The sequence below is a fragment of the Chelonia mydas genome, chromosome 15 (genome assembly GCF_015237465.2).
Source record: "Chelonia mydas isolate rCheMyd1 chromosome 15, rCheMyd1.pri.v2, whole genome shotgun sequence".
Classification (NCBI taxonomy): domain Eukaryota; kingdom Metazoa; phylum Chordata; order Testudines; family Cheloniidae; genus Chelonia; species Chelonia mydas.
This window is the reverse complement of record NC_057856.1, coordinates 24,311,319-24,333,242: the sequence shown is the minus strand read 5'-3', so window position 1 is coordinate 24,333,242 and position 21,924 is coordinate 24,311,319. Positions and strand designations below refer to the sequence as shown.

The window sequence follows — 21,924 nt, the reverse complement described above, 5'->3', positions numbered from 1 at the left end:
CTTGTAGGAGTCTTCCCTCTCCTCCTGCATTGATGAGCACCACCAGGAGAGCCCTGGATACACCTTTGAAATGGTGAAGCAAATCCCGTCACTTCAAGCACTCGCTCCTGGGCTTCCCAACTCTGCTACTTCAGCCGTGCACCTCCTTCCTGTCCCCACCTGGATCTGCTGCAGATGAGGCACCGTTCACTCCCCAGCGAGTGGCTTGGTGCAGCCTGCTCCACAGCCAAACAGCATGTGAATCTTGTACCTTTAATGGGACAACCACATACTGTCTCTTGCAGTTAACATGAGCAGGAGTAACTTGTGTGCATGGAGAGAAGCTGAACCTACCACTACAGATATGAGAACCTCTGTCAATTCCCTCTTCTAACCACTAACAAACACTGCCACCACCCCACGATGTCTCCCCCAAAGCATCCTTGGATTGTGTCAGTCGACATTACAGCAGAGGTGGGGCAGAGACACTTATGACAGCGGCTTGATGCCAGGCAGCCGATGCAAATAGCATCAGTCAGACCACAACCCACAGGCGGCCCTTGCAGACAGGATGGATATAGAGCACAGGGTGGATGGCTGGGGCTTTTATTATTGGTTTTAAAGTATATGTGTATCACCCAGGCCCCAAAGTCTTCGCTGTAATTGTCTGGAATGTCCCAATCCCCAAGCCTTGCATCTCATTACCATCCTTGGCACCCTCCACTCACAGGGAAACACCTCAAATCAAAGCATGCTATCACCGAAACAACACGCAGAGAATGAGGAATAGCTGTCGGGTGCTTGACTTTGATGACTGCTGTCCTGAGCCTCCATCTGAGAGAGCAACTGTGGAAGCAGAATAAAATCAAAGAGCTGGGTTGCCGATTCTATAAGGAAAACAAGTGCATAAAAAATATGCAGAGTCAAGAACTGGCCTAATTCTGCCGAGAAGTCCTAGCACAGAAGAATAAACCATGGAACGTGATCCTTTACTAGTGTGCAATGGAACTGTAGGGACTTGCGTTTCTGTACGGTGACTAATCTTCACAGGATATGGAAAAGGCCTACAGCAGTCAATAGAGTAGAGCCACTTCCCTATAGGTACTTTGAACAGTCCTATAGAATGATAGAAAATCTTGCTACAAGGTGGTTAAAAAAAATCCCCAACAAACGCTTCAGAAAGGAGATGATTCTCGGTTGATCAGTTTTGTCTCACTGTTACCTTATGCTCCCTGTCCACCTGTTGTATCCATCTGTGGACTCTTGTCTCATACTTACATTACAAGCTCCGCCGGACTGAGGCGCTCTTTCTGATATGTCTTTGTACTGCACCTAGCACAACGGAGCCCTGGTCTCTGACCAGGGTCCCTTGGTGTTCCCACAATACAAACAATAATAGTAGAATCCATAAGGGTTTATATCCATGACATGCATCCGACCAAGTGGGTATTCACCCACGAAAGCTTATGCTCCAATACGTCTGTTAGTCTATAAGGTGCCACAGGATTCCTTGAAGGGTTTTAGAGTGATTTCTATAGAACCTTGTCAGTTTGATCCCTCTTAAGTCCTCCCAGGCATTTCCATAAGGGGGTTGGTTTCCTGCTCTTTTTTTTTTTTTTTTTTTTTTTAAGTGAATTGATTTCCTGTGCAAGAGGAGTCCCAAGAGATCGGAAGAAGGATAGGGATGACCATATTTGTACATGGGGATGGAGGACAGCCCACACTCACTGACCCAGTCAGGAAATGGATTTTTCTCCTCTTCTGTGGTTTGCCTTCTCACCCACTAAGTGTCTTATACTGCGCTATTTATCTCTGCCTGCAGCCTCACGAGCTGCCTGTACCACTCCCCTCTAGGAATTTTGTAAGCAGATCCCTAGGGAAAGATGCCAGATTGACAACGCTGGGGGCAGAAGTCCTGCATTCACCCACAGTGCAGACATGCCTAGCGCAAACAAAGCATCAATGTTTTTGCAGAAAATCCCTCTCTAGGATTTCCACCAAGGCCTGCTTTGGAAAGCAAATGAACAGTGACACGAAATGCTGGAATATTTCCCTTGTTCCAGAGCTGTTTACAACCCCAAATCTGTCAAAAACAACACACCTCAGAAACAACTTTCTCCTTTAGGTACCTGGTGTTCTGTATCTCCCCTGCAAAAGGGAAGATACCCACAACGCTAAAATCCAAAACTCCCTGTTGGATTTTATAGTCAACAGGACGTACTCGCGTGGGTACAGGTTTGCACCTTTAGAGAACACATCGACTGCTGCAGGAGAAATGCTGGAGCCTGAACTCACGTGTGAACAGGGCAAGAAAGAGCTTTTCATTTCATAGGTGTCGATGCCGTGGATGCTCCAGGGCTGAAGCACCCACAGAAAAAAATTAGTGGGGTGCTTAGCACCCACCAGCAGCCAGCTTCCCCCACTTTCCCCCTGCTGGCGGCCCCACTGATTAACTCCTCCCCCTCCCTCCCAGCGCCACCCGTCTGCTGCAGATCAGCTGTTCCACAGCGTGCAGGAGGCACTGGGGGGGAGAGGGAGAAGCAGGGATGGGGCGTGCTCAGGGGAAGGGGCGGAACTGGGTGGGAAGAGGTGGGGTGGGATGGGGGTGGAGTGGGGGCAAGAAGATGCGGGACGGAGGTGGAGGTTTGGGGGAAGAGGGCAGGTGGGGGCAGGGCCAGGGCAGAACGGGGGCAGGAAGAGGTGGGATGGGGGTGGGGGAAGGGTTTAGGTGGGAACGGGGCCTGGGGCAGAGCAGGGGGTTGACCACCCCCAGGCCCTGGAGGAACCCGGAGCCTGTGTTTCATTTCACTTGTAAGAGGTTTTCCACCACATATGTAATGAAGCCACACCAAAGTGCCCAGCTGTCTGGGCTGGATGTTCTTCGGCATGTTGGTAGTGTTGTTGTAGCCCCAGGATAGGAGAGAGACAAGGTGGGTGAGGTCACATCTTTTGTTGGACCAGCTTCTGTGGGTGGAAGGTACAAGCTTTCGAGCTACATAGAGCTCTGCTTCAGATGCAGGGAAGGAAGCACAGAGTGTCTGACCTAACTACAAGCTGGGACAGATTGTTAAGCAGAAGCGCTCTTTCAATACTTGTCCTCTGGGGAAACCTGCACACCTTCAAACAACAAGCCTGGGAACTTAAAATTCATAACTCTGCCAGATACCAAAAGCCATGGACTTCACAGGGACCCTGGTTTTATAGCTCATTAAAACAATCTGTAACACACCACGCCTGCTACCCTTAATTGCCCACTTCAAACCCTTTATGCTTAACAATCTAACCCCCAATTGCCCAATTCATTTCAAGAGATCGCCTCCCACTTGCTCCCCCTTCTGCCTAAAAATCTATCCCAACTCGTACGTAGCTCAGACACTGCTCCCTTCCCCAGGCCTGAAGACGAGCTCTGTGTGGCTCGAAAGCTTGTACCTTCCACCAACAGAAGTTGGTCCAAGATATGACCTCACCCACCTTGTTCTTTAGCATGTGATTCAATACTCCTTTGCATCCACGCTTTCAAAGGATGAAGAACTGCGGGTTCTCCAGGCTTCCTTGTCCAGCCTACAGTAGCACGATGCCCCGAGAGACATCGCTACGTCGATGTAAGTCCCCAGTGTAGACCAGCCCCCAGATCCCTCAGACTCCTCAACATCCTCCTGCTGCTTCTGCACTGCCGGCTCCTTGCCAGGCAGTAAATAGAGCCCCCGCCCCCTGGAACACATACTAACCCTTCCATAGTGGCCCATTCTGACTTGAGTTTTCTCCCAAATATGGCCATATCGTTCTTATTTGATTGCCAAACAATGTGGCTGGGTTAATGGGAATGTGTTTAGGGCATTCTTTTTATTTTGTTTGGAAAACCGCAGCTGGGTTATTGAAATAGGGGAGAAACTGCAGCACAACAATGGCAGCGGGGGGGTGAGTGCGGGGGGGAGGGGGGAGAGACGTGCAGGGAGGGGGGTGAACGACATTTCCATGCGCATGCTCGAAGGACTTTGGGAACAGCACGAGCCCAGAGTGGCAGGAAACCAGAGCGGATGCACTAAAAGCCAAGTAGCACACTCAGGATTCCTGTAAGGGCTTGATGTAAAGTAATATTGGATTCTGAATGTTATCCTTCAAACAGATCCCTTGTGGCATGCACTGTCCATTTCATACCCACGCCCGCCTCATTTCTAAAGCCTGCTTGAACAGCAAAGTATGTCTCCACATTTCAGATATTACCACCTACCTACTGAACCCATGGGGCCCCCCATCACTGGAATATCTGAGGCCCGTACAAGCTTTACCCCTGTGAGGTAGGGAAGTGCTATTATCCCCATTTCACAGACATGGAGGCGCAATGACTCCCCCACAGGATGTCCACGGCAAAGCAGGAAATTGAACCCCGGTCCGCAGGTCCCCGGCCAGCACCCAAACTTCAGCACCAACTATCCTTCCTCCCTGCATGATTATTTGTTTGAAGTCAATAGCATGCAGCCGAAAAATGCCAGATTTACAACCCTGCGTGCCGAGCCTTAGCTCACCAACAGAACAGGTTGGCAACAGTGCTGGCCTTTCCCACATAGCCCCAGGGCACACCTCCATCCTGACCTGCAGGGCCCATCTCTAGGGGTCACGGAGTAGATCAGTCTCTGGGACCAGTTCGAACCTTTGAATCAGATTTCTGGATCTTTGCGTATAAATGGTGAGATTATTTTTCACTGGGGTGTTGTATTTCGGGGGGGGAAAAAAAGAAAAGAAAGAGGAGTTTTGACGATCCATAAAAATGGGATATTTGCTAAATCACAAGGTTTTCTCTGGGGCCGGGGGGGACCCTTGCAATTTGCCTCAATATACGGATGAGCTCACGCTGAGTTGAAGAAAATGCATGGAGGCAGCTTTCCCAGAAATAGCTGCGTTTTCCTATCAGGAGCGGTGGCTTTTCAAAGCTTTGAGTCATCCTATGCCATCAGTTTCCAAGTTAAATTCCCAGTGGGGATTTTGGCTTAAAAACGAAATGGCCCCATCTGGCCCTCTGCCTGGAGCAGAAGCATGTTGCTCTCCATGAGGAGTAACTTTGACAAAAAATGTTCAGTTAAAAATTCGTAAGTTTGTGGCTCTGACGAGGGATTCGGCCTGCCTGTCGGGACCCGTTACCGTGCTCCGGTGCGAGAGGATCAGCTGCCTTTATGGAAAGTGGGCAGGGCCTGGGACTCGATCCTGAGCACCTTCACTTCCTCATGAGAGAGTTCCTGCACGCCGCACGAGACTGGGAATCGTCAAACCAAACCCAGGCTGGTGATATTAAACTGGCTAGGGAGGCCCTCCCAGCCCCTAACTCACCAACTCAGTCCTGCAACCCTCCCTCACACAAGTCAGTCACCCACGTAAGTATTTCCGTTAGCGGTGAGGCATGACTTGTGGTCTGGATACAGCACTCAGGTGCTCGCTCAACTTTAAGCGCATGCTGCTGCCTTTAGTGGGACTTCGTGTCCCACTTCCACGCTTTGCTGACGAGGGACTGTGTGAGTACTGCCCACAGGATGGACCCAGGGCTCGGATGTTATTTTATTGCCAACTTCTTCCTTTACAACAATGAAAGGTTTAGGGGGAAAAAATGGATCTGGGTAACTGAGGAAAGGTAAATTTAAGACTTACGGGCCGGATTCGTAAAGATAATTAGACACCCAATCCCATGATTTCAATGGAAATGAGGTACCTAGGTGCTTTTGAAGATCCCACTATATATTCGTCATGTTGTTGTTCTTAGGGCCAGATCCTTGTCCGGTGTAAATCAACAGAGCTTCTGCTGACATCTATGGCTACACAGATTTACATGAGGACCTTACTCTTCTGCATCGTAAGTTATCTTGAGCCACAAAAGTGCACTGACGGGACAAGCAAGTGAAACGGGCAAGGAACACGAACTCCCAACTTGCCTTGCATATGCCCATCCCACACACAACGCAAGAAAAGTTTAGCCGACACACCATGTCTCTGCTGCAGATATTTAATAGCTCAGCAGTTTAACAGTCTGACACAGTGTTTACGTAAAACGAACGGCGTGTTTATAAAGTCAGAGTTTGTGTTGTTCCTTCACATTACTGCAGTGACCACGGGGGACAAGAAATGGGTTTCTTTTGGGTGCGGGACAGCAGTCTGTACAAATAATGCAGTTGCTTTTTTGCCAGAGGGCAGGGGAGGGTGGGCATGGGAAAATGTTTCTCAGGACTGGCAAGAACTATTCAAGCTGCCCAAGGGCCAAGGTCATAGAGTGAGTCACTCGCAGTCACTTGGAACAGGACTTCTGGCTCCCGGCTCCCTGCTTTAATCACTACAACATGCCGGTTCAAATGTCACAGCATCGGGGAAAATACAGCTGTGGTCTCCTGCGCAGTAAGGATGGGCAGTTTGTTTTGCCGTCAGTGGAGAGGATACAGAATGTTCATTAGCTCTGACGCTTTCGAGGAAGCGGCTCTTTCACTGTGGAATATCTGAGTGCTGACTGCAACACCAAGCAGGAGAGCCATGACAGCATATCCTGCTGGCCTGCCCAGGGACTCAGCCGGGGGGGGGTTTGCACTTAGCCAGATGACTTCATTTACCTCTGAATCATCCTGGCCATGGCAGTTGGCTTCGTTAGCAGCTGATCTATGAAACTGACCCCGAGCCCAGCAGCCTGATTGATCCACTTTGGAGGAGGCATGAGGAGAAACATCCCAGGCTCCCTCTCGCTGTCTGAGTCAACCGGTGACTTTATATAGCCTGACAATCCACCGCATCCTGACACTGCCCCTGGTTGTGCTGCACCACCTGCCTTCCTGCTGTTGGAGGGAGGCTTTCACTCAGGGCTTGTCAGCTTGGGGAAACCGACCGGCACAGCTACCGCAGAGTTACTACCGTATTGTGGCTTCTCAGATATGCTCCTCTGGCCAGGCACTCGATTCTGGAATACAAGTGACTTTATTCCACAATAACTAGGCCCATGAAGTAATGTGTAATGGAATGAAGTCATTTTTATTCCAAAACAGAGTGCCTACATGGGGAAGTTAGGCTGGAATAGCATAACTGTTATTCTGCTAGAGCGAAGCCGGTCAGATTCTCCACGTACACAAGACTGAAGCAACAGTTTCCCTCATACCAGGAAGTGAATTTGAAGCTGAGTAAGTCATTGAAGGAGACTGAGTCCTGGAAATCCTGAAGAGCTTATAGCCCCCCAACCCCACACATGTGTGTATTTGTAATAGTGCCTGCATGTAAATGTCAATTAAACCCAGTGCATGCTTCCGGTTAGTAACGTGTATAGTAATATTTGACCTAATTTTTTAAAAAAAGTTTTAGAGTGATAATGAAATTATATATTAGAAATTTGTGTTTTTGAAAAAAGGTAAAAAAAACCCTTAGACTCCTAGAACCACAGGATTAGAGGGACCGCAAGGGTCATCCGGTCTAACCCCCGGCCAAGATGTAGCATTTGTTGTGTCTAAACCATCCAAGACAGATGGCTATCCAGCCTCCTTTTGCAAGCCTCCAGTGAAGGAGCGTCCATGACTTCCCTAGGTGGTCTGTTCCATTGTCCTATTCTTCTTACTGTTAGGAAGTTTTTCCTGAAATTTAATCTAAATCCGTTATGCTGTAGTTTGAACCCATTGCCTCTTGTCCTGCCCTCTGTGGCAAGCGAGAATAATTTTTCTCCATCTTATTAAGGCAGCCTTTCAAGTATTTGAAGACCCCTATCATATCTCCCCTTAATCGCCTCTTTTCCAAACGACACATACCCATTTCCTTCAGCCTTTGCTCATGTGGCTTGTGTTCCATCCCTTTGATCATCTTGGTTGCCCGCCTCTGGATCCCTTCCAGTTTCTCTACATCCTTTCTATACACTGGTGACCAAAATTGGACACAGTTCTCCAGCTGAGGCCTAACCAGCACCGAGTGAAGCGGTACAATCACCTCCCGTGATTTGCCTGCTGTGCCTCTGTTAATGCAACTCCAAATTGCATTTGCTTTTTTTGCAGCAGCATCGCATTGCTAACTCATAGTGAGGCTGTGATCCACCACAACTCCCAGATCCTTCTCAGCCATGCTGCTGCCAAGCCAGTTACCCTCCATTCTGTATTTGCGCGTTTGGTTTTTCTTCTCTAAGTGTAGCACCTTACGTTTGTCTTTGTTGAATTTTATTTTGTTATCTATAGCCCAGTTCTCCAATTTATCAAGATCCCTTTGAATGTTAGCACTACCCTCCAGAGGGTTGACAACCCTCCCCCACAGCTTTGGGTCATCTGAAAATTTGATCAGTATGCTCTGTATTCCGACATCCAGGTGATTAATAAAGATGTTAAACAACACTGAACCCGGAACAGATCCCTGTGGAACCCCACTTGAGACCTCCCTCCAATCTGACATTCCATTAATAGTTACTCTTTGTTTGTGGTTGTCTAACCAATTATAAGGAGGACTTGTGGCACCTTAGAGACTAACCAATTTATTTGAGCATGAGCTTTCGTGAGCTACAGCTCACTTCATCGGATGCATACTGTGGAAATCGCAGTGGTCACTTTGGATAGGCTATTACCAGCAGGAGAGTGAGTTTGTGTGTGTGGTTTTTGGAGGGGGGTGAGGGAACCTGGATTTCTGCAGGAAATGGCCCACCTTGATTATCATACGCATTGTGAAGACAGTGGTCACTTTGGATGGGCTATTACCAGCAAGAGAGTAAGTTTGTTTGTGGGAGGGCGGAGGGTGAGAAAACCTGGATTTGTGCTGGAAATGGCCCAACTTGATGATCACTTTAGATAAGCTATTACCAGCAGGAGAGTGGGGTGGGAGGAGGTATTGTTTCATGGTGTCCGTGTATATAATGTCTTCTGCGATTTCCACAGTATGCATCCGATGAAGTGAGCTGTAGCTCACGAAAGCTCATGCTCAAATAAATTGGTTAGTCTCTAAGGTGCCACAAGTCCTCCTTTTCTTTTTGCGAATACAGACTAACACGGCTGTTACTCTGAAACCTAACCAATTATGTATCCATTTAATGGCAGTTCCACTGAGCCTGCATTTCTCCAGCTACTTATCAGAATGTCATGTGGCACTATATATCAAAAGCCTTGTACAAGCCCAGGTATATTATGTCCACAGCATTCCCCCTAACCACTAAACCAGTTATCCTGTCAAAGAGGAAATCAATCCATGCTGGCGGCTCATGATCACCCTCCATCCTCCAGGTATTCGCACACTGAATGTTTTAGACACTGCTCTAGTACCTTCCGAGGTATCGGGGTCAGGTGGACTGGTCTGTAGTTCCCCAGCTTCTTCTTCCCCCCCCCCCCCCCCACTTTTTAAAGATGGGCTCTACCTTAGCCCTGCTTGAGGCTTCCAGGACCTCTCTTGTCATCCCTGAGTTTGCAAATATTATTGCCATTGGCTCTGAGATTTCTTTAGCTAATTCCTTCAGCACCCTGGGGTGAATAGCATCTAGATTAGTCAGAAGATCTCTGACATGTTCTTTACTTATCTTTATCTGCATCCCTCCCCCTTTTTATTGTCTATGACAACTTCATGAGTCATCTGGTCACATTTTTTGTGTGAAGACTGAAGCAAAGTAGGTGCTGAGCAGCTCCGCCTTCCTATCATCCTCTGTTACCAGCTCACCTTCTCCACTGAGCAGAGGATGCATACCATCCCTGACCTTTATTTTTTTTGTCCAACCTATTTGTAGAAACCTTCTTGTTGCCTCTAACATTTCTTGCCAGCTGAAACTCATTCTTTGTCTTGGCTTTCCTGACTGTGTCCCTACATGTTCGCACTATTCCCATTATATTTCCTTGGGGATATGCCCCTCCTTCCATTTCCTGTATGGATCCCTTTTCATTTTTAGATAGCTAAAAAGTTCCTTGTGCAGCCACGCTGGTCTGCTGTGGCTCTTCTTCTCTTTCCTCTGCGTCGGAATAGCTTGATGTTGAGCCTCTAATATTACATCTTTTAGGAACTGCCAGCCCTCTGATTCTTTTTCTTCCTAATTGGTCTCTCCATAGGACCCTGCCTACTATTTCTCTGAGTTGGTTGAAATCTGCCTTTTTGAAATCGAGTGTCCTTGGTTTGCTGTTCTCGTGTCCTCCTTTCCTTAGGATCTTGAATTCCATCAGATCATGTTCACTTCCTCCCAAGTTCCCGACCATCTTCCCATTCACAACTAATTCATCCCTGTTGGTCAAAACCAGATCCAAAATGGATGACCCTCTAGTTGTTTCCTCAACTTTCTGATTCAGAAAGTTGTTCCCTACACATGCTAAGAACTCGCAGGACATATTATGTTTTGAAATTATGTAAAGATCTTCCAACAGATATCAGGGAAGTTAAAATCCCCCATTAACACAAGCTCATGTGTATTAGCTAATCTTGTTGTCTGCTTGTAGAACGCCCGACAAAACACAGACAAAAAGACAGTATGTAATTAACTTTGTACTCTTTCTGGGGTTAAGATATTAAGACTGTAACTTCAAGATTATGAATTGTCCTTAAATTGTTAAATGATCCAGTGCTGAAAGGCCAAAGGGCACTGCAGTGTGATTCTTTTCATTGAATTCAAAGTCGTTATTTTCGAGAAAGTTAGCATGTTGGTGACGGGGGAGTGGGAATGATAGTATATCAGATTTGCTCACTTTTCTCTCATTCTAGTTTGGAAAACATACTGAGCATTGCGCCCACATTCTGAATTAGAACACCAACCTCCTTGGTTCTATTACATAAACTGGAAGCAGCGCCTGCGAAGTCCCTGATCGCAGCAAGAGCTATTTCAGCAGTAAATAGCAGCTTTACGAGGAACATCCTTTGCCAGGAGACAATCGGCCAAAGCAGCTATGGGAATTTTTTAAATTTATTTTCTAATAACTAGACCACAATGACAGTCTTGACACTAGAACAGCTCATTTCATCTCATAATTATCTCCAGCCCGCCCTGAACTCCCCTCTTTCCTCAAAGCAAATAAAACCACCATTATTGCCTTCTCAAAAGCATAAACAGAGCAACGAAAGACCCGGCTGAAACGCGATTTCTATCCGGATTCAGCTGCATGCTTTGCTACGACAAGAACTAAATTAATTTTTTTTGTTGTTTTTCTTTTGTTTACTCTACTAAATCCCAGTTTCTCATGTTTAAATCTTTTCCATCTAGAAGGGCAAGTTCAATGCTTTAACTGCATCAACTGTAGTTAACAAGGCGGAATACAGACTGATGTTACAAAGGTTGCGTAGAAGCCACCTTTCTCCTGTTGTTCAGACAGCTGCAGGGTTCCTGCCAACCACGAATTCTCATACTGACCCTGTTTCGTCTCATTGTTCCCTTGTGCTTCACCACCTCCAATCAACCCATGCACTGATTTCAACAGATCTATGACAGATTATACCAACGGAAGATCCGGCCATACATCTTTCCTTTTTCTGTGAAGCACCTGGCACACTTCTAGCTGCTTGGTAATAACAACAGATTTAATAAAAGGCTTGATTATTCCACATACCCCTTCAAAACTTCCGATATGACGCTCTTATTTTAATCAATGTTCTCAAATTCCAAGTGCTTGACGTTTACACGCCTCTAAAAAGACAGAACCCTACTTCTAGTGATCATGCATAGGCCCATTCGTTAATTGTGAGCAAGCCCCTGGGGACTTTTTGTAACCAAGTATGGTTTATAACCTGAAATGTAAATAAAACACACTGAGTGAAGTATATGCAGGTATGTCACCACACAGGTGCACATCTACAAGAGGCGAGGGGAGGGGAAGTAAATTACCTTTCACTCCCCATGCCTGTTACTTGCTCAACTCAACAATGAAATCAGAATTAGCTGTGTGCTTCTGATATGAACAAGAAACAAACGTGACCTCACATCCTATTGCTGTGACCTAACAAAACAGACTGTGGTCAACACTATAAAACATACTGCAGGCCACCATCCCGTGTCTGCAGGGAGACGGATCACTTAACAGGCCTTTTCTTTTTCTAAGTCTGAAAAAAAGAAGAGAAAATTGGGCCAGTCTGTGGTATTCATCATGTGCTAATTATTCTGATGTCTTCATGCTGTGGAGATCAAATTGGGGCAAAGCTACCTATCTCCCTTCAATCAAGGCATCAGGATGAACTGCTTATGTTGGTAGTTTTATAGAACAAGAAAGAATGGCATTAGCCTTTTATTCCCTCCCTAGCATCACGTTATCTAAATAGATTCTCCCCCCGCCCACCCTTCTATGAAATGGACAGTTCCTAAAGGTTCGGGATTCACCAGAAGACTTTCCACTGGGTTAAAGATGTGGGCTGAGACGGTCGATGCTGCTTAAGAGACGTGGACACCCAGTTCCCCTCGATAGCTTGGAAAATCTCAGCGGCAGAGTTAATGTGACCTATCAGTCACTGGCTCAAATTTAGCCCTGGAGCTGATGGCATGGGGTGACCACACGCCACTGCCCGTTCTTTTCGGTTGTCTGTGAAATGAGTTCAGTGGTCTCAGCTTAGTTCCCAAGGTGCAGATACATCTCAAGAATCCATATCACAAAAGCCACTAACACAATGGTTACCTTTGCTGACAGTCTGAGGGAGGCAAAGACCTAAATGGCCCAAGGAGACTGAATATTGTTCTCACCTGTAAGGCTAGTGGTCCCTACAGCCGTGGAAGTGAGGTGCATTGGTAGACAGCTTGGGGAAACTTGTTCTACGGCGTAGATTGTATCTACTGTGTACGCAGAGGACTCCGGCCTCTCGGGTCTTTCACAAGCACTAATTCCCTTTTTAAATCGTCTTTTTAAAATCTACTGATAAGCTGGGGAGGAGGAGAATATATAAATGTCACCATTTCCCAGACAACGCCTCTTGAAAGCCAAGCAGTCAGTGAACCACTCTGACCACAGAAAGGCCCCAAATAGCTTTTCAATTCCAAGATCAAGGTCCTGATGGGAAGAGTCACTGCGGCCAGCAACCATGCCATCCACTCCCTGGGGAGAGGAGGAATGATCTGGTATGGGTCACCTTAACCTGACACTTGTGGGCTGTGAATATAAAGGATTGTTGCTGTGTGGTCAGGAGGAGAGACCGGCTAAAGGTCCTGTGCATCCGTCTTCACCTCTTACCTGATTCTTCCCCCTTCGTCGATAATTCCTCCTCACCAGGTTCTTGTAGTTCTCATTCTTCTTGGTCAGGTAGTAATAGAGCACGCAGTCTGCCACCGTCTGTAACGACACAGGAAGTATCCACATTTTCGACACCAGCATTCTTTCAAAGCGCAGGATCCCAGCACTGGGCATTTGGGCACAAGCTACACAAGGCATGTTTCCAGACCCCAATATAGCTGGGTTTCCTTCGATTACTGGAGGTTTGCAGGGCAAAAAACATTCCCACACCCACCCAGAGCCAGGCTTTCCCTTGAGAGCTCAGTATGGGCCCAGAGATTTGGGAGAGATGCTCGGCCACGGAACAGAGCGAGCCCCCATGCATGCCCAGGGCACTCAACACCCAGCAAACTTAAAAGTGACGAGCTGGGACCCCTTCCTATAAGTGCACCCCTATAACTGCGCCCCACCCTACAAGTGCCAGAATAGAGCGCTGGCAGTGCTGGATCCCACAATTGCTGCGTTGAACACATTTCGCTGACATATTGAGTCCTCTGCATTCAGAAGCTGCTGCCTGGATTCCAATTACAATGCTCAGAGAGAGGCAGGCACCGGCCTAGAGGAAGGACTTATGGACCAGTAGCATTAGAAAACAGGAGAAAGGGGGAGGCTGGAAGACGACGGTGCTTTAGTACGGAAGGCAGCTGCACTGTGAGGCGGCTCTGTCGACAGGATGAATACCTGCTGACACCTGTCACATTCACGCAGGGAGAATAAAGCTGTTTGCAAAACAGAGTCTGGTTGTTCTAAGGCATTAATTGGATCCCTTTCTATTACACGCGCACACACACCCGTTACGCTCTCTAGAAGAGGGTCTGTGTCTGTTACCCTGTTTGCTAGTTGGGATGAGAAGTGGAGCTTTCTGCTCCAGAATCTGAGTGCGTTAATCCAGGCTATGATGATATTCCCCTGAGGCAGAAGTTCTGCAGCCAGAAGTTGGTTTGCAACTTGGACAGCCAGGACAATAAGTGGCTGGCCGTGTCCTAGCAGATCCCATCCTTTCAGAGAAAGGGCAGTCTCTCTGCTAGCGCACTGGTCTGGGACTCAGGAGACCTGCACTCTATTCCCACCTCTGCCACTGACCTGCTGTGTGACCTTGGACAAGTCACTTCCCTGCTCTGCGCCTCAGCTTCCCCATCTGTGAAGTGGCAATAATGATGCTTCCCTCCTTTGAAAAGTGTTTGAGATCTACAGGTCAAAAGTGCTAGGACTGGAGTGCTAGCCTAGAGACTTCCTTCCCAGAGCCTGCAACATTGTGCCCATTTAGGATTTACCGATATGACACCACCCAAACCTCCAGGCTGCCCTGCTCTGGTACAGATTACTTGGCTTGTCTTGGGAGGAACAGAAGATTCACTATGTTCTGGGGTCTGCTTTTCAAATACTTCCTCTGTTTGTCCAACTAGTGGGAGTCAAAAAAGCCCCTTGGTGTAAATCAATCCACCAGGAATGTGCACTAGGGAGCTTGGGCCATTTCAGTGTCTACCCACCACTAAAAACCTCTTGGCTATTGATGGTTTTTCAGAATTAAAAAAAGAAAAATGATAATGCAAGAGATCTGTGGGTTACTGTTCACAACATCTCTGGGGCCCCACCCTGAGTTGAGACAGGGGCAGCACACTGGACAGGGCACGCCGGATGTCTGCAACCCCCAATACATGACAGTCCAGTCAATGGGAGATGCCTACAAAATGTGGGATAAAGCAGAGGCGTGGGTTTAGGTGCCCAGACAGTAGGTTTGAAAATCCCGACACCCTGGGACCCTGAGCTCCGAATCCCTTCAGAGCGGACTCCGCCTCTCATCTTTCCAAGCTAAGCCAAAACCCATCTACTTCATTTCACGTGAGGTCATTCAGATGACACCATAAAAACTAAGGTCCTTGCCTGCTCTCCACAGACACTCCAGTCCCATGTCATCTCATAAAAGTAGGGATATGTCCTGACGTCCTTGGCCAGCACTTTCCCTCCTCTGGCTACTGTGCAGCCACCTCGCTGGCTCCCTCTGCTGCAGAAGTGGCTGCCTTTCCACAGCAAGTACAGTGACTCTGATTCTTTGGTGAAAGAGGCTCTGTGGCAACACAGGGCTTTATAAAAGAAGGCTTTTCAATAGGAGGAATAGTTCTGTGCATTAGATACTTTGGGAATGGGTGCAAGAGAAACACTTGAGATAAATGAAAGACAGATAGAGACAGAGAAGGGGTTGAAAATCACTTTGTTACAAACCAAACCAACTTACCTTCCTGTCCAAAAATGAAGCAATCACACCAAAATTCTTTGGATGCTGCATGAACCTAGAGAGCAAGAGACAGAAGGTTAAAGTGAAAGCCTGGAGACCTCTCTGTTTGTTCGCCATGTTTGCCTTTGTGATCCCAAGCCCTGGCCTTGCAGCTGCCTGCGCACTCCATCTGCTGGCAGAGCTAGCCTTGAATCCTAAAGTCAGAGGGCAGTGGGGCGGTGGGAGGGAGCTTTTCAAGTGACTCATTGGTTTGAAAAAATATTTATTTGTCCTGATGAGGCAGCTTCCCAGAAAGAGGAGAACTTTAAATGTAGCCCATTCAAGTTTTGTTGACTGGGAGTTGAAGGTGGAGGAGAAAATGTCTCCTCCCCCCACCCCCACCCCCAGTATTTTGGCTTTTATTCCACAGGTTTGCATAGCGGGCCAGGGAAGGACAGAAGAAATAGGACAAGAAGCTTCAGCATCTTGAAGCAGATAGCGCCATGGAGCGGTCTTCCGCAATCGGCTAAATCACATACCACAGGAAGGCCTAAGAACTACTCCACTTCGTGCCAGCCTCTCTCAAGCCCTGCCAAAGGAAAGAGAGGCCAAAGATTGCCACTGATTCCCTTTGAGTGCCAAGCGTAAGAACGAGCGAGGAGTTTGCAAACGGAAAACAAATGACCTGTTTCAAGGAAGTTCCAGGGAAATCACGAAGCATGATTAAAATGCCTTGGCATCACCAGGCCCAGCTGCTGGTCAGAAGTCCTCGGGGAGAAGTGAGAGCCAGGCATGGCAGCTGCGCTCCTGGGAGAGCGTCAAACTCACTCAGCCCCTTCCAGTAAAAGACCCAAATGCTCGCCCGCCTGTTTCCCTGCAGTTTTGCTCACGCAGCCTGAGAAAGGCAAGAGGCGACGATTCTGACCCCACTGAAGTCAATGAGAGCTTTGCCATTGACTTCAATGGAGCCAGGGGTCCACCAAACAAGTCCATCAGTGCTAGCACCCCAGGGTTTTGACCCCACTGCCTGCCTGCCATTCATCGGGGTGCGTTCTGAGCGTAGCAGCTCACACAACAGGCCTGCATAGCCGGGCTTGGTGTTCTCGTAAGGAGGGTTTGGAACAATCCCCTCCCCACCACACACAGCTGCTCTGCAGCCTCATGGTTGCAGTAGCCTCTGCTTGGGTAGCTGCCCCCTTCTGCAAAGCTATGGCTGCATCGGCTACGCAGTGCAGCCACCCTCCCCAGATGCATTTTCCCCATCGTCTGATGAACTGATAGTGTCGCCAAGAGAGGTTAGGAGCCATGACTTGATCATGAGATTTCCCCATCTATATTCTTATGATGGATGATCTCCTAAAGAATACGGGGGTTAATGAAGCCACCACCTGCTGCTTGGTTTATGCTGCAATTGAGCCCAGAGCTCTGATGCCAAGAACACCAGCCTGCAGCTGCAAAGACCCAGTCTGGCCTGAGAAGGGGGAGGACGAGAAAAGACCGAGCATAGTCTCCCAAGCAGGATCTCAGTAGCTGGCAGTGATGTGCTAAGGGAACTCGGAATTAACGTCTGGCGTCAAACCGGCAGCCACGTAAGTGACCAGCAAGAAACGGGCTGATCCTTAAGCAAAGGCTGAGCAAACGTGGTGCGGGAAATTGGACATCCTTTGAAGTGGTTGCCCAAGGCAAGGGTTTGCCTGTAGGAAAGGGTCCTTAGTGCAGGATTCACTGTAATTTAACAGCTTCATGCCTGAAAAACATCCCATGGTGCAGAGAACAGAATGTTCTGGCTGATGCCACATTACCTCTGCACTGGGTACGGGTGGAGAATGGGGTCTTGGAAAACTATTTCATGGGCAGCTCACCTGAACGCAACTGTGACCCATTATAAACCATTCCTATTTCCTCTCACCTTTTGGCTGGCATGGCAAGGGGCTGACTACTGTATGAAACACCCCAGGGATGACTCCAAACTACGAGGGACAAAGGGTTCCAAATGTTGCCAGCTAACGAAACCTGTCTGAACAGATGCATCATCGCTTGCGTCTGTTAAAGCCTGGCTTTTAATGTGCTCTCCCCCCCTATGTTTAAAGACAGCACAGTGGGTAATTAAAAAGCGCAACCCCAATTGGGAGAAACAGCCGCCTTTCACGTGTTATTTCAGCTTGTTGCTGGAACTGCAGGACAACACGAGTAGTTAGCAGGCTTCTGAGTTACCCAAGAGATTGACAGTGCGATGGAGGCTTGGAGGGACTTTTCCTCCTCTGCAGAACACACACATGGTGTCAGCAGGCTCTACCCCAGCTGGAGCAGCTAATAGTGACTCTGAGCGGCTGCACCTCCAGGAGGGAGAAAGCCTACAATGCAAAAGCAACAGATCCTCTAATTAACCCCTCTTCTTTAACTAGCAGGACAGGACTGAAGAGCATTTGGCATAAGCTATTCCTGGCCTGAAAGGGAAAAACAAACTGGTGCTTTGCCAAAGGAAAGCAAGCTTAGCTATGGCTAAGGACTGTCTGTGTTTAAGCAAAATACCTTCCCTGGGTTCCCCCGACAAGACTGCTCCCTTAGCCTTGGCACAGAGGAATGCAGTGGAATGGAAATTCAGCTGGGAGAAGTTCAGCACAATTCAGCTTGGCCCAGAAATGCCCCTTGCTGGATTTGTGCTGCTCCCAGAGCGAGTGGCTCTCTGACAGCAGACAGAACACAGCAGGTCACAAGTCAAACCTTCCTGAGGGCCGCCTATGCAGTCACACGTCTGACTTGGAGTTACGGGATTGGCAAAATCGCTGCCTCGGGAAAACTCTCGGTAGACAAGAGCTGGACCGTATGGGCTGGCTGCTCCCTCTGATGGAAGGCAGAGGGCTAAGAGGCTGAACATTCTAATGAAACATACGTGGGACTTGAAGTCCAGCTCCCGAGCTTGGTTCCGCTGCCGATTCTCTGTATGACCTTGGGCAAGTCAGAACCTCCCTGCCTCCGTTTCTCTGAGAGCGTAAGGTCACTGGTTAACTCACAGGGGTGTTGTCAGGTTTGAACGATCGATGTCTGCCCAAGGCTTCACAGACACAGAGACTGATTCTGATCTAACTGCACTGGCTTTATTATCCCAGTGTAACTGCTGACTTAGGTGGAGCGATTCCTGATTTATACGTGCTGAAGTGAGACTGGAATCAGGACTCAGACCGCCCTCGGGATGGTCACTGTAATCAATGACTGCAGCAGAGCGGGAGCTAGTCAGAGCTGCAGCCAGCAGATGGCTTTCCCAGGGCAAGAAGGGAACATAAATGGGGGCACTGAGCATGTGGGAGGTGGCCAGTGTGGAGGATGGAGCAGCAGGAACGCAGCACTTGGGAGCTTACAATAAAGGCCCCTTTAAACATAACCCATCTGCAGCTGCAGGCTGTTACGTCAAGTGTCCTAAAGTGTGAATCTAGACAAATATCATACCACACGCTGGAGAGCTCTTCTGTGGTATGTGACTAAAGGAGAAACTGAGATGTTAAAAAAGAATCAGAGACACTCTGACAAAGTAGGATCACATCACAGATCTGAGGCTGTTTGTCACGTACTAAACGTATGAACAAATAGCTGATCAAGAAACTTGGTTTTACTGCAGTTTTATAAATATGCATGACTCTTCATATTCAGAGCAGAGCAATGCAATGCAAACAACAATATGCTTTTTCAAAGTCAGCACTCGCAAGGCTGCTAACACTCAGATATACTTCTGGTACCATGGGTGAGTTGTGCTTTCAAAGAGATCCTGATTGTCTTCAGGCAGGGCCATACTTCCATGCTGTGTTCTTTAGGGCAGGAACTGTTTTCTCCATTGTGTGCGCGCACAGTGCACAGCACAATAAAGGAAAACCGGGGCTTCTAGCTGTAATCATGAAAACAACAACAACGTAACACTCTACTTCTCTACTGGCACCACCCACATTCAAGTTTGGGACAAGCTAAAAGGGCTGCGTAAAGTAAAGCAACCTGAACCTTTGTCCAACTTGAACGGAACTGGAATCTGCCTTAAGTTCTGAGTAAGTCTGGTTAAACTGACCCCAAGTTTGTTGATCTTCAGAACAGGCCACAAGGACTACCTATTTTTATCTGAGTGTGCCAGTGATGAACGGCTGCAGGACCCAGGGTCCCATTGGGTTTCGTGGGCTGGAGAGATTGAAGTCAGGTCAAGCTGAATTGTGTCAATGTCTGTAAATTGTATTGTACGTGTGTCTTGCACTTTGGACGGCCCACCCTGACAAAAATGAAACCATCATGCATGGACGATGCTACAGTCATGCACGGAATCTTCCAGTGTCATTAACCAGGCCTGATCCTTGCATTTTCCTTAATTTTACTTTAAATTATTAACCCTTGCATCATTCCAGGTGCAATACTTGCAGTTTTGATGGCCTGGGAGACACACAATATACTTAAAAAGGCTAATAATACAGGGTTTTTAAGAAGGGTTTTTTGGTGCATCTTTGCAATTGCTTGCTTCAGTTGCATGTGGAAGTAACTATGAGGAAGGCCAAAGGTATTCCTCACATGGAGAAAACCAGGACAGACTGGAAGTCTCCAAAGAACCTCTCCAGATAAGGCTTGAGATGAGCTGAGCCCAGCGACCTTGTCTAGTTCAAAGTATGTATTTCCCTTTTCGTATGCAGTGTGTCTATTCCAATGGCTCCCCATACCAAACCAAACCTTTAGATTGGCTCCTCTTGGGCATATTCTGGCTTGCACCTGGGTCCTTTTTCCTAGGTTCAGTCTCATCCAAGTTATCAGACTGCCTGGTACAGCTAACACCATTTGGAGTTTTTCTAAAAAACTTTTGTGATTCACCAGTCATTGCTACCTACAGCCCAGCAGCCATTCAAGCTACTGCAAGGAATTCAGCTTCCAAAACACGCTGCAGTGCACGTACTGGTAGCAGCCAGGGTGTCATCACAGAATCTACCACTGCTTTCCACTACCACCATATTGCCTGCACAACCCAGGGCCCAGTGCTCAAGTCGTTATCCAGCCCGTACGTCACACTTCCCAACACCTAATTCCCATTGCCTATGGTCGGCCACTTCTCAGTCCACTCACTTTTCCCGAAAGGTCTCCTTCTCCTGTTCGCTCCACATGTTCATCACCTGCCGGTCCTTATACACCTTCATGGGGTCGTCCATCAGGCCGTTCATGTTGATGAATTTAATGCGCTGCTGGTCAGCATCGTATAGCATGGGGGGGATGACCGCTAGCTGGCGCATCTGCTTCTCCAGGTTCTTTGGGAAAGAAAGCAAAGGGGACGGTTCTCATCAGCATCACAGAGCCCAGGGGAGAATCAGAGGGGACAGATGTTCATAGGGAAAGGACAGGTTGTGGGACCAGGAGACTTTAAAGGCAAGCACTAGACAGCTTTATTGCTGGAGTAACCCTAAATTTAATATTGAAAGAAGCTGTCACCCTCAGCAGGGAAACAGTTAATCTTCCCTTTGGAAATAAAAGGCTCTTGAGACACATTGTAAAAATGTTTGACCCAAGGAAACCAACTCCCGTGCTCAAAGCTAGAGACAGGCAAAATCAGGGCTCCCCGGGGGTTTGCAAACCCTTGTCAGTCAGGTCTGGGTTTTGTAAAAATCATACAAAGAGTGGCTCAAATCTCAACCACACAGTTTGGATGTAAGCAGGAGAGGGTCCAGTTTTGCATATATCTTGGTCTGAATGTTATTTTGCAAAGGGGGGGACTGAAGGGGTCGGGAGGTGGAAAAGATGGGTCTGGAGCCAGTCTCATTCCATGGGAACCTTTCGTTTTTATGAAAACTTTCCTAACACCCGCCTCCATTTCCCTTCTGCTCTCAGTGTGGTTTGAAACTCAAACGGACAGCGTCTCCGAAGCACTGGAGACAATAACTGAATGGACTTCTCCACACAACGCTCGATCCGTCTACCCTGTATTTGCTACGAAGTGGGTCTAATTGCCGCTCGGTAACCACACAGGCTAGAGTCAGGTTCATGTCTGACATTCACCCAAAGGCCACTCTGTCCATTCACGGCACATCTCAGCCACCATTTCTTATTGCCATGTTAGATGCTGAAACAAACGGCAGATTCTCCGCTTTGCCACCGAAAGCGACAGCCTCTTCCTGTGCCGTAATCCCCTTTTTCCTTTACTGTTAAACACTTTGGGGCAGATTCTGACGCCCTGACTCTAATTTATTAACGGCAGCAAAATTCACAAGCAGTCCCTACTGACGTCTGTGGAGCTCTTCACGGTGTCAAACACGGACCCAGCGTGAGTAAAGATCTCAGAATCTGGCCCTCGCTGATTAAGGACTGGGGAAGCCCAGCTCTGGAGTGGCATGTTCTGACCTTGATTTGTAACCAGGTGTCAGTACTTCAGAGACCGCTGAACTGCTAAGACTCCAGAGGGTTGTAAACCTAGCCAGAGTCTCTTACTCTGCAAAGAGTCTTGATGCTTCACTATCAAATTCAGGCACAAACTCCACATCCTAACACAGGAGATGATGGGAGTTAGTGCCGGTCCAAAGAACAGGAGTTACAGCTGTCTGGCATAGCTCTCCGACGGATACAAAGCTGCTTCCTCTT

General features: G+C 47.9%; 1 protein-coding gene across 47 annotated transcripts in view; it reads right to left on the bottom strand.

Moving 5' to 3' along the window:
- The window catches only part of NCOR2 (nuclear receptor corepressor 2), a 397,818-nt gene that overhangs the window by 119,392 nt on the left and 256,502 nt on the right, over positions 1-21,924 (bottom strand). For all 47 annotated transcript variants that reach the window (XM_037879169.2, XM_037879168.2, XM_037879164.2 and 44 more), the window contains 3 exons: positions 20,422-20,600; positions 15,358-15,412; positions 13,083-13,181 (listed from right to left, as the gene is read on the bottom strand). In XM_037879169.2, coding sequence (XP_037735097.1) covers positions 13,083-13,181; positions 15,358-15,412; positions 20,422-20,600 — 333 coding nt within the window. The remainder of the gene's footprint in view (positions 1-13,082; positions 13,182-15,357; positions 15,413-20,421; positions 20,601-21,924) is intronic.